The 15567-nt window shown below is 38.4% G+C and overlaps 1 protein-coding gene across 1 annotated transcript in view; it reads right to left on the bottom strand.

Annotated features, from left to right (window-relative positions):
• Positions 1-15567, bottom strand: part of Hdac9 (histone deacetylase 9) — a 701371-nt gene that overhangs the window by 50629 nt on the left and 635175 nt on the right. Inside the window, exon 19 of the mRNA XM_047560086.1 lies at positions 15355-15404. Within this exon, the coding sequence (XP_047416042.1) occupies positions 15355-15404 (50 nt within the window). The remainder of the gene's footprint in view (positions 1-15354; positions 15405-15567) is intronic.

Below are 15567 nucleotides of genomic sequence, written 5' to 3'. Positions count from 1 at the left end.
AGACAATAAAATAAAAGTGCAACTAGAAGTTTACAAAATGATCAGAGTTCCCAGTGAGTTAATTGTCCATAAATGTGTTACTGGACAATATACATTATGTTAATTTATACTTCAAAAATAATAACAACAGAGATTTTCTCCCCTAAGATATTTCCTCAGATCTGGAGCTGAAATAATTCAACTGCTAACTATTGTATGAATAATTTTCTTGGTGTTAAAGAGATGGGTTGACAAATGTAAACATATTGGGACGAAGCAAAGTCCAAGAATGGGAACAAAGTACAAAAAAAAAAATTAGAGAGATTTGCATATAACCACCCTGCTAAAGATGCTTGAATGACTCCCAAGGCTGGCCTGGTAACACACTGTGACATAATGTAAGGTAAAGGGCAGAGGTGTAGTGTGGGACAGGAGTTCTGTGGTTGGAACTGTGGTTGAATGGAATGGCTATACCCCGTCTAAAAGGGCAGCATCTACACAGTTCCAACCATTTTTTGTCATAAGGAAATGGTGGAATGATATTTCATTAGTAGTTCAAAATACAGCAATCTTAGGTGCAATGTCTTAATATTTAATATTGATAAGAATTAATGTATTAAAAAAATCTTAAGTTAGGCTAAAATAAACCTGCCTGTGATGAATGCTGCTCCTGGCCTTCTGGTGTTTAACTTCTGCTATCCAAGGTGATTAAAAAAAAAAAAAAATGTTTCTGTGGCACTGGGGTTCAAACCCCAGGGACTTGTGCATGCTAGGCAAGTGCTCTATCATTAAGCTATAGCCCCAGATCCTGGAATGATTTATTCTTACACAGTTTGAAAATTCTAAAGCAGAGAAAGCAAAACCATGTCTCAGAGGAACTAGCTGAGCTGATTCTTTGTGTGGCCACCATCAAAGCTTAACCCAAGGAGACTTCTTTCTGTTGGGCACTTGGGGAGTCTAACTGGTCTAACTCTCAAGGATGTGCATTCATGAAGAGGTCTAGTCTCTGCCTGAGGATAAGAATAGAGAATGGTCTATGAATCTAATGAAAAATGACTAGGGTTATGTTTTATTATGTCTCTTTCATATCTCATTTTTAGTAGTTTGTATTTTTTGCTCTGTAATGTGACAGATGGGAAATAAAACAAGTAAACAAAACCTTTCCCTTCTGTACATAATAATTTGAGAAGCATTCATTTCACTGAGAAAGGACTTTACTTCCAAATTGTACAAAGAAGGAACGTGATTTGAGAAAAGGAGATACAAAGAAAGGTGAAGCCAGAGTAAGATTGGACATGTGTTCTAGGAATTTTGATTGCTAAGTTAGCCTTATCAAGAGAAATTGTACCAAGAAAATATGGCTTTCAATAATTTACCTAGCAGTCATTTTCGACCGAGAGCTTTCCACAATCCTGGGATTTGGAGAAATTTCAGTTTCACTTAGACTTTTTAACAGATGTGACCAGGAACGAACCTCTGCGCAAAGCTGCTTCTATTTGATTCTAGGTGGTAGCACTGCAAGGGGATCATCCCCGTTTAGTACAATTGCACTTTATAAATTGTGTTGATTCTAGGGTTTGAGAACTTGAAAACCAGTACGTCTACTTGCAAACCATTCAGACTTGGTCAAGTTTATTAATGGATTCAACTCCCCCCATAGAGATAATACCATCTTCCTCATAGAATTATTGTTAGCATTCAATTAATCAATGCATGTGGAGTGCTTTACGTAGTACAACTCAATGCTGAAATAGTAAGCTCGCAGAAAACGTTAACCAAGAAAAAAAAAAAAATCCCAGAGTTCTGGTTCTAACATTACTTTCTATTTAGCAGCACATCAAAGAACAAAAATCATCTGTGATAATGCTGGAAGCCAGAAACTACCTCCAATCAGAAAGCTACATTTTTTTAAGCAACATATGGATCTAGTTCAACTGGAGTTTCCTGAATGAACGTGGGCCTTTGCAGACTCTGCCAAGCACATGCAGCAAAGCTCAATCACTGGCACTTGAAACAAAGCTAATGCTCTGAAAAGCCGCACATGATAGAGATTAAGCTACCTGTCCTCAAAGTGGATGTGAAGGTATTTAAAATGGAAAGGGAATGACTGAGAAGAAAAGGAATTTAGGCACAGTCTCCTTTGTATAATCTAAATGCAGCTTGTTGATTTCTTTCGGAAATATTCCCAGAGTTAAATATAATACCATTGTGCCTATTAACAAAACAGATTTCATGTGCACTGTACATGGTTAACGTGGTACAAGATTCTTACTCAGATGCCTTGAACATTTCACCCTGAAAGTTGGGAAATGAAACTCCTCACCCAATACTAAGCAGTTTAGTAAGTTTTTGCTGCTATGCTAGGGCCACAGGGCATTTTTGAATAATTGAGTTTAAGCTTAAATAATGATCAGATGCCCCTAGAAACCTACTGACAGACACCAGACTCAACAAAGAAACAGAGGTTTTTCATCACAGCATTGATTCTGTGCCACTGTAGGCATGTTGTATAAAAGTTCACTGTGAAAGAAATTGTCTTTTTAAGTTTTTGCATTGCACCAGGTAAAGTGAATTTTTTTAAAAGAATCATCTATTGTGGGTCAAATATTTCTAAATAAAGCATCTTGACTTGGTAACATAAAATGTAGTTCATACTTTTTAAAAAATTACTGAAATCATTCCTACTTGCCTTAATGTCTAAAATTTTATTTTTGGTTTTTCTGACTAGCTTACTCTGTTTTAAGCCCCATACATTGCATAAAGGGGCAACTGCAAGTCAAATTTCTTATTTGCTTGTTTTGGGAACTAGTATTATTACCCTTCCCCACTTCAGAGGTATTTGAGCATCTTGGTATTTTTCTATCCTCACTTTTCTATTCTTAGGGCTAGAACTGAAGTTTCCAATTGAAATGTTGTTTCTGGACATGATGATAAGAGGGCATGGGAAGAGTGAGGTTCAGAGGAAAAACACCACCTAACTTATTAGTAGATTCAGTGGAAGAGGTATCGAAGACTAATGTATTGCCCAAAGAAAGCAAAAAGTAAATAAGTTTGGTCAGCATTTAAGAAAAGATGTAGGGATTGAGACTGAGTCCCTTCCTAACAACTAGAACTATTAAGCATTTTACAAACTTACCTGTATTTTCCCCTTATCATAGCCTAATAAGTGTATTATTAGTTACTTTCACAAGAGAAGAAACTGAGTTTTCAAGAGGTTAAGGAACTTGATCGAAGTTAAATAGCTGATAAAGCAAAAGCTGGAATTCCAACCAAAATTACCCCAGACATTGATATTGTGATAGACTGAATTGTACATCCCCTTCAAATTCATTACATGAAGCCCTAACCCTGAGGTGGCTCCATTTGGAGATAGTGCCTGTAAGGAGGTCATTAAGTTTAAAGGAAACCATGAGGGTGGAACCCTAATACAAAATGACTGATGTCCTTATAAGAAGAGAAAGAGAAACCAGGGATGCAGGTTTACTAAGAGGCTCTCCGAGGACACAACAAGAAGACAGCCATCTGCAAACCAAGGGCAGGAGCCTCAGGAGATACAAAATCTGCCAACACCAAGATCTTCAACATTTAGTCTTCAGAACTGTGAAAAAAATAAGTTTTTCTTTAAGCCACCCTGACCATGTTATTTTGTTATGGCAGTCCAAGACAGACCATGAATATGGCGATCTTTAAAAAGGTTCTAAGACCCTTTAAAAAGGTTTTCTATATTGTTTGTTCTATAGTACTCTTCTTGATGATATGCCATGAGAGCTAGTGTAGGTGCCATAGGTACAGGGATATGATATCTGTCTTCAGGGTTTGACACATAATAGATGCTTAATAAATTCTGTTAAGAGACCAAGAAACATTAATCCTATACTGATACTTTTCCTGACAGTGTTTTATTGTTGCTAAAAAGCTAAAATGCAATATAAAATCCCTCCCCTGCTCAGGTCCTGCAATACATATCGGACTGTGAAGAACCTTCTCTCCTCTTCAGGCAGCACCATGCCTAGACTTCAAGCTCTCACTTGCTTCCTTTCATGCATCATCTTGCACCAATGGCTCTTCACTAAATCATCCACCAACATCTGCAGTGCGCCAATACCCTGGACCTCTATCACCATGGATCATCTCCACCTCTCATAGAAAATTCCCTACCCCATAACAGTTTGCCCAAAGAAAACAGACAACCAAGACTTAATCAATTAAATTCTCCATGACAAGCTAATGGGAGCCCACTAACTGATCTTCAAGAAAAATTAATTTTTTAAAAAAATTCTGTTTTAAATTTGGATAATACCCATAATTATGTCAAATCTGATCACCAGAAGGGACAATAAATCACCTTCCACTTGTTACCTTACTTCATAGACAAAGAAACTGAGGTCCATAAAAGTTAAATAATTTTCCCCCTCGTGGTCTTACAGGATCTGGCCACTCAGTGTGGTCCACAGACATCACCTGAATGCTTGTGAGGAAGTCAGACTCTCAGGCCCCACTCAGACCTTTTGAATTGGGCTTTACACTGTAGAGCTGGAAAGCCACTTTTGAAGCAGTGACAGTGTGAAGATTTGAATCCAGAGTTTTCACAGCTAAATCAAGGTTCTTTGCCCTGTGCATCATTACTGGGGCTTCTGAAAGCAGTGTACCTCCCAGCGTACATCCCCCCACGGTGCCATGATCTGAATGAGAAGCAAGCTGTTGGGTAGGCAGGTCAGGTAAGAACTCAGGGTTGCAGGGCAGCCCATTCACTTTCTGCAGAACTGGACCTAATCAGGACTCCCCTGTCCCCACAGCCTGAAGTGCATCAGTGCCAATTTTCACATAAAGCTGCCATTGATAACTTACATCATCCCATTTGATCCTCAAAATCATTTAATAAGGGAGACTTGTTTAGTTCTGTTTCATAGATGAAGAAACTGGAGCTCAAATAAGTGAAATAAAAATCATCAGAGTCTTCACATTACTATTTTTTCAGACTCCAGTTGGGAAGAAGGACACATACCCTAAAATCATAAAACCATCCAGGGCAGCTCTCCAGTCATTTAGGTGTCAACACTTTAAAACCTCCTGAGAGCTCTGGGTGATTGTCATTTTCTCTTCTGTAGAACAATGCTGAGAGTCAAACTTCTGGGCTGAGGACCTCTCATGTTCTTTATTGTAATCATCTCTTTAGCCTATAATAATGGGTATCCTCTCTTCTCATGAGACACAACATGCCATCTCCTTAAATGTGTATATTCATCTCATGTTAGTTGTTCTGCTGAAAACCTGAGACCCTTGAAATAGAGCTGGGATGGATTTATGATGACAATGGGTGGGTGAACCCACATGCTTTCTGTCTTTTGTTCAACACTGGGAGGAAGACATGAATGACAGTTCATTCCCTTGGGATCACTTATAGGTTATAATGCCCACACCTTAGCTTCTTTAGTCATGGTAAGATGAAAAAGAAACAGAGCGGCTACAGGGAAGACCTTCAGATTCCAAATAAAACCATGGATATGATGAATGAAGACTGTGACTGATATTCCATATGGAAAGAAGGCGTGAACTATTCACGAGGCAGCTGGAGGAGACAAGGGGCACACCGGGTATGTTAAGACTCTGCCACAAGCCATTCCCAGTATGATCAACTGCTTTCTGGAAGCTCCATTGACCTTGCATGTGCAATTTCTACTCGCTCTTCATCTTCAGAGAAAATATCCCTTTGCTATTTACTTGCCAGTAACAAGAAGTAGTGAAATGTTTATTCTGGCAAAAGTGCTACATCTTGAGAGTCTTAGGACATTGACATAAGATACTGGTGGACTCACAGATTTGCCAAGTAATATACAGATTCCTGTGGGTTACATGGCCAGTCAAGGAATTTGAGTCCCTATTGCTATTCAGTTTCAGTGAATTCAGTCCTACCAAGACTAAGTTAGAAACAGAGCCAAGTAATTCCATTTTACTATTTTCCTATTGCTTCTTCATCTAATCTGATGTACATTCTGCATAAAGGGTACTTCATAATATTCTAATCCTTTTATTCACTAGACAGTACATGCTAGAGCCCTATTTTTATAGGGAGAAGCTTAATAAAATTTAGTCTGACTCAGTAGGTGTGTGAAATGAGATGTTAACTCATCTCAGAGTGGATTGGTCCAAGGCAGAGATGCTATGCACAGATGTGTAATTTTTTTTACCCCAAATTGATGATGTTTGAGTGCTTGGATTTAACACTTCATAGGAATTTCAATAAAAAGGAGAATGCTCTTGGCAAAAGAAGTAAGTGTGCTTTCTTCTGGCTGAGCTGTTCTCATTTGGGAAGGAAGTGTTGACACTCATGTGAGGTTGGAATTATGGAGAGTTCTGAGTACAGTCTTGTGGTTAAGAGCTTGGGAATCAACCATCTCTACCCCGGCACCTACTAATAGTGTGACTTGAACAAGTTGTCCTTTCTGTAGAAAAGTAAGCACTAATTGTTTCTTTAGCAATAAGAACCCTGGGATTATTATTTGGATTAAAAGAGATTGAGGTAGGTTTTCTCTGGAAGTAGAGAATGGCTACCATTTTCTGTAAGACTTTGAATCCATCCAGTTTTTTTCTGAGTCTAATAGACTACATTTCAAAGAATTCTCTAGGACCTGCCTACTCCAGAGCATCGTACCTGTCCCATTACCCAATGGACAATCCCATCACTAAAATCAATCCTCAGGATACCAGTAGGGTCTATTTTACTTAGGTAAGTTAAAGTACAGCCTTAAATAACTTGGTCAAAATTTTTATTGATTTGGTCTCATTTATTAGGATACTGAGGATTAGGAATCAATAGTTGTTAGTAAAAAAGTATTCCTCAAATTTAGATACCAAAATTTGTATTCTTTCACTACATACTAGAAATTCAAAATTTGACACATGAAGATTGAGAACTCATCATCCTTTGGTTGATGCTCTAACTAATGGTATGAATAAGTCAGTTATTCTGAATTTTGCAGCACAGTTATAAAGAATTCTTTATCTATATCTGACACAACTGAGGACAAAACATAGGAGTGCCATTCAAAAGTACACTAAAATGCAGCTACAAAGGCACTGGGAAGTGTCAGACATGTCAAAGCATTTTCATCATCTTGAAAATAGGCAGGTATTAGAGTACCCTTCAATGCACTATTTAAATAGGAAAGTAGGTCCAAATAACATCCTGAAGGATTGAGAACCCAAAAGTACATAATGCCACTAAGATATAGATCCACTCAGACAAGCATCTCATAGCCCAGAAACTGCCACTGAACCCCAAATTTTTGAGAGTCTACATAAGTATACCCTCACACCCTGCTCCCCCACCTCCTCTGGACATCCATGGCCAAATATTAAGAGCGATCTCAGGTCTCAGGATATGCCTGCACATACAACTTGCCCCTTACCCACTCCTGTCACACCTCAATCCAGGGGTCAAAAGAAAACCCAGGTACTCTACTCTGGAAGGAACAACCCTACCTCCAGTTGTCCACACATTCATGGTGGAGAATGGGGAGGGGGCACCAGAACTCTAATCAGTCTTGGCAATCCCTCCCCACCCCTGAAGGCTCCTGCTTGCTCGCCACTCTCAGTACAAATCTCATTATTCTCTGTATTCCTCTTTAGTCTAGGACTCACAAGCCACCCACACCCATTGATTTTAATCTCCAAAAGGCAACCCTCCCATTGACCCCAGTTCCATCCCCAGGCCTGCAAGACCCCACACACACTCTACTTTTTCTCCATAACATTCACCAACAGATATATATGCACACAGGTTAAACTCATGCATATTTCCCTATATTTCTCATCCAATAGAACATAAGCTTCACCAGGATAGTTATTTTAGTTTTGTATTTTAAAAGAAACAGAAAATATTGTCTTACATTAATAAGGTTTTGGTCAAAATACTTCACAAATACAAATCCAACAGTGACATGTGGGTACTATGTGTTGGACATTGGCTTGTCACAGGGATGGAAAACTGAATCCACAAATTTTTTTCAGGGTAAGAAAAATGATAAAAGGAAAATACACGTGGAGCTTTTTTCATGTCAAAATGAAAAGTTAAGCTAGGTCTCAGTTTACCTGCAATTCAGGCTCTCATAGATTCCTTTTTTCTAGGTAGTGCCATTTCCTTTGTCTTCTCTAAATTTTTATTTGACCTAATGTCTTACAGTGTCTTACATTTTCTTGACAATCAGAAGCAGCAATCAGTAGATGACTGCATATTTAAATTTAGTCAAGTATGTTCTAAGTTCTCTGAATTTTTATTGCAAAGAACCATAAAACTCTTAAGTTAGATAGAAGCTTATAATTCATCAAATCCATTTACCTTCAGCTACCACAGAGTCTAAGGCTCAATTTCTCCTGGTCTCAATGTTTATGATCAGGGCACATATGAAACTGGAGATAATTATCATAGGACAAAAATTATAGGAAAAAAAAACTCTAGAAATGGATCTGTTTTCCTCCTCTTGATATCCTGTTATTGACATTACTGTGGTTTACATAGTGTGTGTGTGTGTGTGCATGTGTGTGTGTGTGTGTGTGTGTAGGTGACGTGGTACCAAAAACATAAAAACCACACATGTATAGCTTTGATGATGGTATTTCCCAACCATCCCATTTTGTTGACAACTGAAGAACTTTCATAGCTTTGCGATATTCATGTTTATTTTATATAAGAAGACGAAGTATTCTTATTTCAGAATGTATCCTGTTATGCTTAGCCCTAATGTCAAAGCAACTGAAAGAATTTAATCACAGATGGGATGCTACAGCTAAGCGAATTAAGGAGGAAGTTAAGGTTTTCAATTCTAATTTTCCTCTTCCTGCAATGGACATCAGATGCTTAATGGTTCTACAAAATTTCACATTCTGTAGTAAACACAAAGTAATGTACACATGTTTATCTCTGCAGGGAGTGTTGTCTATATCCCTACCACTATTATTCATTATATACAATTAGCATAATCTATGCAATACTGGAAACTTCCTTCATTTCTTAGAAGGAATTCCTTGGCTTAAATAATTCTTGGTACTATATTTTCCAAGTCTAGAGCAACATGATCTTTTTGGGGAATCCACTGCATGAAACAAAACTCTCAAACAATTTCATTAAGGCAGCTTATCAGTTTTACTTTTTCCAGGTGCCGTGGGGTGTTCCTGTTAGTATCATTTGCATCAAGTTTAAAGCTAATGAAAATCCAAATACAATTAGGAGGGGAGATGGGAAAAAGAGAGATTCCAAATCAGGGTGGATCCTCTCGTTGTGCTGGAAGGAAGAGGACTGTGATGCCTCTTTGATAGTGGCAGCAGAGGAAATGAAGCACTGATTGCAAACCAGGTTTGAGTTGAACATTAATATGAAGGAAATCAACATCATCCTGATTACTGCATGTGAGAAACAGATGCCATCCCCTCTTCTTCTGATGTATCAAAAGGCATTGTGCCTTCTCAGGGTAATTAGGTGGGAATAACACATGATGAAATCTAGTTATGATAAAAGAAAGAGGCTCCTGAGTCAATATGAAGACCTCAGAAACATCCAAAGTTGGCATAAACCTTTGCAGAGGGTGAGGGAGTAGGCAATTTCTCTATCAACTGGTAACAGCTCGGTGCAACTATAAATAATATGGTGTCTTTGTAGCCTCAGCAGTTAATGCCTGACTGCCTTCCCTTAATCCACACTCATAACCAAACCCCCATATGCTACTCACATAGACTCAATCATTATCGAGAGTTCTTGATGTTAAGTGTTCTTGAAGATTTAGCTTATGACTGTATGAGTGCCCCCAGGCCACTCTTCATCCTTTTCTATTTGGAAGCCCTTTCCTTTGTGCTCCAAAAGCATGGCGTTTATCCAGATCAGTCCAATGGGTCAGCTTTGAGTATCTGAGAACAACAGCTTTGTCCCCTTAGTCTTTGCATTCAAGCCCTTGCCTAATCATTGCCAGTATATCTTGACTTACTTTTCTGGCCCTTCACTCCTCATCTGATGGTGTAAATTATAGTTTCTAATATTGGTATTGTTTTAAAGAAGACCTTTTGTGTTAGTCAACTTTCCATTGCTATGACCAAGATATCTGACAAAATTAATTTAAAAGAGAAAATATTTATTTTGGGCCACAGTCTTAGAGGTTTCAGTCCATGGTCGGCCAGTTTGGTTGCTTTGGGCCTGAGATGAGGCAGAAAATCATGGCAGAAGGGCATGATGGAGGAAAACTGCTCAGTTCATGGCAGCCAGGAAGCAGAGAGAGGAGGTAGGGGGACAGAAAGGGACCAGAGACAAGAATTATCCTTCCAGGGCATGCCCCCTGTGACTCACTTTCTCCAACGAGGCACCACCTTCTAGAGTTTCTACCACCTCTCACTAATGTCATCAAATTATTAATCCAACAATGGATTATCCACTGATAATGATTCAATCACTTCCCAAAGCCCCACCTCAGAACATTGCACTGGGGACCAAGCCTTCAATACATAAAACTTTAGGGGACATTCCAGATCCAAACTAAAATACCATCCTAAATCACAGTAGTAAAATACATTATGACAAAATCTTTCTATTACATTGAATTTAACTATATGTCCATGGCTTTTGTCATAAGTCATTCTCTAGTATTAGAACACCAAAAAAAAAAAATCAAAGCAGTCCTTTAAATGGCTTTCCATGGAACTGTTTCTAAATAACTTTTCTTTTTTCTTCTTTTTCTTTGGTACTGTGGATTGAACCCAGGGCCACTTAAACACTGAGCCACATCCCCAGCAGCCCTTTTTTATATTTTATTTAGAGACAGAGTCTCGCTGAGTTGCTTAGGGCCTGCTTTGATCTCATGATCCTCCTGCATCAGCCTCCCAAGCTGCTGGGATTACAGGTGTGTGCCACCATGCCCAGATCTTAATAACTATTTTGAGTAACAGTTCCAAGTAACTTTTGGGGAGAATAAACGTGGAGGACCAATGTTGTATAACATATAGTAAACAACAATATAGCCAGGCACAGTAGCACATGCCTATAATCTCAACGGCTCTGGAGGCTGACACAGGAGGACTGCAAGTTCAAAGCCAGCCTCAGCAACAGCTAGGTACAAAGCATCTCAGTGAGACCCTGTCATAAGGTCAAAATAGGGCTAGGAATGCAGCTTAGTGGTCAAGTGCCCCTGAGTTCAATCCCCAATACCCCCCAAAACCAAAACAATATAAAGGTATAAATGTGGTATAAAATAAGAGAATTTTCTTCTGAACATATATGTTTGTTTTGTGCATATATATACATGTAGGTTAATTTATATAACAGAGGGAAGAACTTATATATTAATTCTAATAGGGTGAAAGAAAATTGAAGACATTTCATCTGAATGTGCTTCCTGTACAGTGAGTATTGTGAGCATGTAACCCAAAGGTCTGCAGAAAACCTCCGAGCAACTGGAATGAGCCTTGAATCACACACCCCCAATAATTACTTGATGCTTCGCCCCATCTCCCTCACTTCCAAGCACAAAAATGACATCCCTAATTCCCATCAAGGGTATTAGATCTAGGTGTATCAAACAGAATATGGGCAAGTAAAAGTTAGTAATAAGAAGTTGGCTTTGTGTTCACAGACTCAGCAAGTTGCTGCTGCAGAAGGTGCCTTGGTTTTTGGCCCATCTTTGACCAATCAAGCAGGCCCAGATTCTGCCCAGGCTCTGCAACTCCGCAACCCTCCTAAAGAATTGTGCCACCTCTTCACAGATCCTCCTCTTCCAATCAAGGGTCTGACATTGCCCATTGACCACATTTATTTTTCTCCCTTTTGGCACTGGGAGTTTGTCTGTTGTAGGATAAGAGTGGAATTCTCTGCTGTCTGCAGGGCTTTCCCCAGGGAACAGAGCATGAAACCCAAACTTATATAAAATCATATCCTGTTTGCAAACATCATATTCCCTTTGCTTCGCACTAATCTGGTCCTGTAAACCCCAGCACAGCTTGAGAGCCCATTCCTCATCTAAACAAATGCCATAAGCCCCTTTATACTTTTACAACCATGTCAAAAAATAATATTGCCTGCCAATAGTGATGTGATTGGAGTTGCCTCCTCCGAGCCATAAAAGAAGCGCAGAGTCTGTTATCAATTTCTCTAAGTGTATCAGGGGAATTATGGGTCGATTCAGTTCCAAGTTATAAATGACAACTCAAAAGCCGCAGAAGCGTTTGAAGCTGGGAGCTGATGACGACATTATCATAAAAGCCTGCTCGTCCTTGCTTTTGTGGGTTTTTTTGTGGCCTATCAAGTGAAGAGGGGAAAATAAGGCTGAGAAATGACTTCAAGATTTCTTCACACAGCAGCAGGTCAGATGGCCAGGAAAATGATCACTATTTTTAGTGATATACCCTGAGGAGTGTGTACTAGCAAGTCCTGCACTGGTTTTGTTTCCAAAGTTCCTTAGTTATCTATTCCCTTATACAATGACCAAGTCCTGGGATTTGGTAAAATGCTCTTTTCAACTGGCATATTTTCTTATAGTTCAATCACATCATTAGAAATGAGTCATGCCTTAGCTACTAAGCAAAATGAGATGCAAACATGAAGGAATTTGAAGACCTTGAAATTGTTCACAAAATGCAATTCTGGACAGCATATTTTAAGGCACCTTAAATACCATTTTCCCACTGAGTTATTGGACCAACACTCCAATACCACATGCAATTTTGGTGGGGGGGGATTTAATATAGAAGTAGAGGCTTTTGATTTTACAATGTTTTAAGTCACCTCCTCCAAAACAAATGAACCTATCAGCATTCAGTAGCTATATGTTAAACCTATCCAGAATGAAGTTATATATTCTAAATAACGAGTCTTCACTTTAACACTTGGAAATCACTGAGTATTTTGGAGTTAAACCAATGTGTCTATCTTAGGTCATTTAAATCAGAAAACGGTCTTAAGAAAAAGGCAATTTCAACCTAATAGCATAAGTTATACTTTATGTATGTATATTCTGCCAAAATATAGTCTACTGTCATGTATAACTAAAAAGAAAAAAAAAAAGAAAGAAAGAAAAAGGCAATTTCAGTAGTTTCCAAGCTCTCCAGGGTGCCCCCATGATGCCAAATCAGACCACTCCAAGTTTATAGTTGGTATTTTGTATAGTTAATGTGTTCAGGATTGTTTGGGAGTTGAAAATTTAGACTGGTTCAAACCCAAAGGACCCAGAATTTCTCCTAGCACTTTGTAAAATCAAAGATCTGAGGGAGTAAGATCTGAACAGATAAGACTATAAGTTCATTTTTGAAAACAAAAACAAAAATCACAAAACACTCAAAAAGAATGAATCAAACTGGTTTGCTAGTACACCGGCAAGTGGGAGCTTGTATACGTGCTCTGCCCCCCTCCAAGTCCCACATAAATGCCCCAGAAGACACAGAGACCAATTCAATAAGAAAAACGCCCCTCTCCAGTCTTCTCCAGCACTGAAGCAACCAACCTTATCCAGGCCTCCTCCCACTTCCTCTGCTTGTCTGCACTAGGTTACCCACCACCAATGCTGCCACCAGATGGATTAGGGCAGTGTCTGGGACATTATTAAGGACTGTCTGATGACTCCCCACTGTGCTTCATCATGGACATACAGAATTGGAAGCAGCAGTCACTAAAACAGTTTAAGAATTTACCAGTCATTCTCGCTGAAGAATAAGAAGTTACCATGGTATATGTTTAGAGCAGTTGAGTAGAGGTACCTTGTGTTCAAGAAATGCTGAGTTATGGGCACATCCCAGGTCAGATTTGGGAGATGAGTCCTAGGGAGCTGTCCTCAGTTCCACTCTGGGTCATTAGTCAAATTTACTTGTAAAGGACTGGGGTTTGACGATTCCCATTCTTTTAATGACTTTGATTTCCTCCCCATAACTGTTCCCATGAAGTCATTATTAATTGTTTCATTCTTTGCCTCATTTGTAGGTAAGGACTTCTTCTCTTAAAATAGCCACTTGGGATGTTAGAAAATAAGCCCCCAAATATATGAACCCCACTTAAAAATACTTTATCCTTTGAATTTTAGAATGAGTTTAAAAGTTCTCACAGGAGTTTTGCTAAAATGATCAAGGATAACTGTGGAGTGGTGATGGTCCTGAGTCAAGGGTCAAAAAGCAAGTCACTGGTGAGCCGCCACAAAGGAACCTGCTACCTTAGCCACACTGCAGCACTGCTAGGCAGAAGGTGGGATAGGGGCTGTGGCCTGTCTGTTGAAGACTTATTCAGAATGTTTTCACATGAATATACACAGCATCCCCAGACTTTCAGCTTTTCACCTTTTACTGTGGGACTACAGGAGAATTCAGTCTCTCATCTACCAAATGATACTACTAATAATGATTATTTATGTTTTACTGGCTTCATGCAACTCAGTTGCACATTGATCAAAGTATAAAATCCAAATGGATACTTGTTATAAATGCCATTCTTATTTTCAGAGGAGATGGAATCATAGGCAAAGATATCTCTTACAAAGAGAGATATCCTTTCCTAAGTTTCACATCATTAAAATGACAGAATGAACAAAAAATATGTGGAATTTCCCTAGATAAAAAATTTAGTTGTAACTAATGAATGTCTAAAATATGATACTTAAACAAGTAGGTTTATTTCCTCCTTTCAGTATCGAAGAAACCTCATTGATTTAAATATTTTAGTCCATAGAGGCCTAATCTAGAATTGTGTGGTCCTAACATAACTGAGCTCTTAGTTCTATGTTACTGGTAAGGGTTAACTTTAAATAGATTGCAGGTTATAGAGTTTGTTCTAATCATCTACAAAAATGTAGACATTTTTCTTCATATGTAGCTGGATTCAAACAAATTTGTCCTTGAAATGTGGTATAAATATCCTGGGTCAAAAGGCTTTGTTAATTATTGAAGACAAAAAATGGCCTCAAGGGGTTCACAAACAAATGCCCCATAATGCAAAGCACTTTGTGAAGTTTATGCTATTTTCACCAGGAATATAATGTATGTGCATAGTTAGTATGATTCTATTGAAACCTGAATTCCACTGCAAAACTGTGTTAAGACCTCTTGCATTAACTTTTCTCCAGCTATGTAGAAGTCAGGCAAAAATGGCTTCATGAGTGTATGACTATTACACAGGAACTTACAGTTCAAAGGCCCTCATTCTTGGTTTAGTTCTGTTGCCACCATCTTGAAGTTCTTAATAATTTTTTAACAAGTGGTTCTGCATAAGGCAATTAGCCTGAAAATTATACCACCAATTCTGAAGTCTAGTAAAAGCTTTACTGGAAAAAAAGTCATAAATGTAATTGGATAGATAAATCAAAGGAGATATTTCATAACTTTCTGTTATTTAAAAGCAGTGATTTAACTGATACTTACCCCAAGTCCACCACAAGGTAAGGAGGAAAAAAACTTTTGAGAGTCATCACCTATACAGTAAGAAAACAAAAAAAAAATACAAATTGTGAATATTATTGTTCATGTTGATTAACATATAAATTATGTCACATAGTATTTATCATTTTACTCATAAGGAAATCAATGACATTTTGGACCAAGTATTCAATGAAGTTAATTTTAAGAATACATTGT

The sequence above is a fragment of the Sciurus carolinensis genome, chromosome 8, assembly GCF_902686445.1.
Source record: "Sciurus carolinensis chromosome 8, mSciCar1.2, whole genome shotgun sequence".
NCBI classification, from domain to species: domain Eukaryota; kingdom Metazoa; phylum Chordata; class Mammalia; order Rodentia; family Sciuridae; genus Sciurus; species Sciurus carolinensis.
This window is presented reverse-complemented; position numbering and strand designations above follow the sequence as displayed.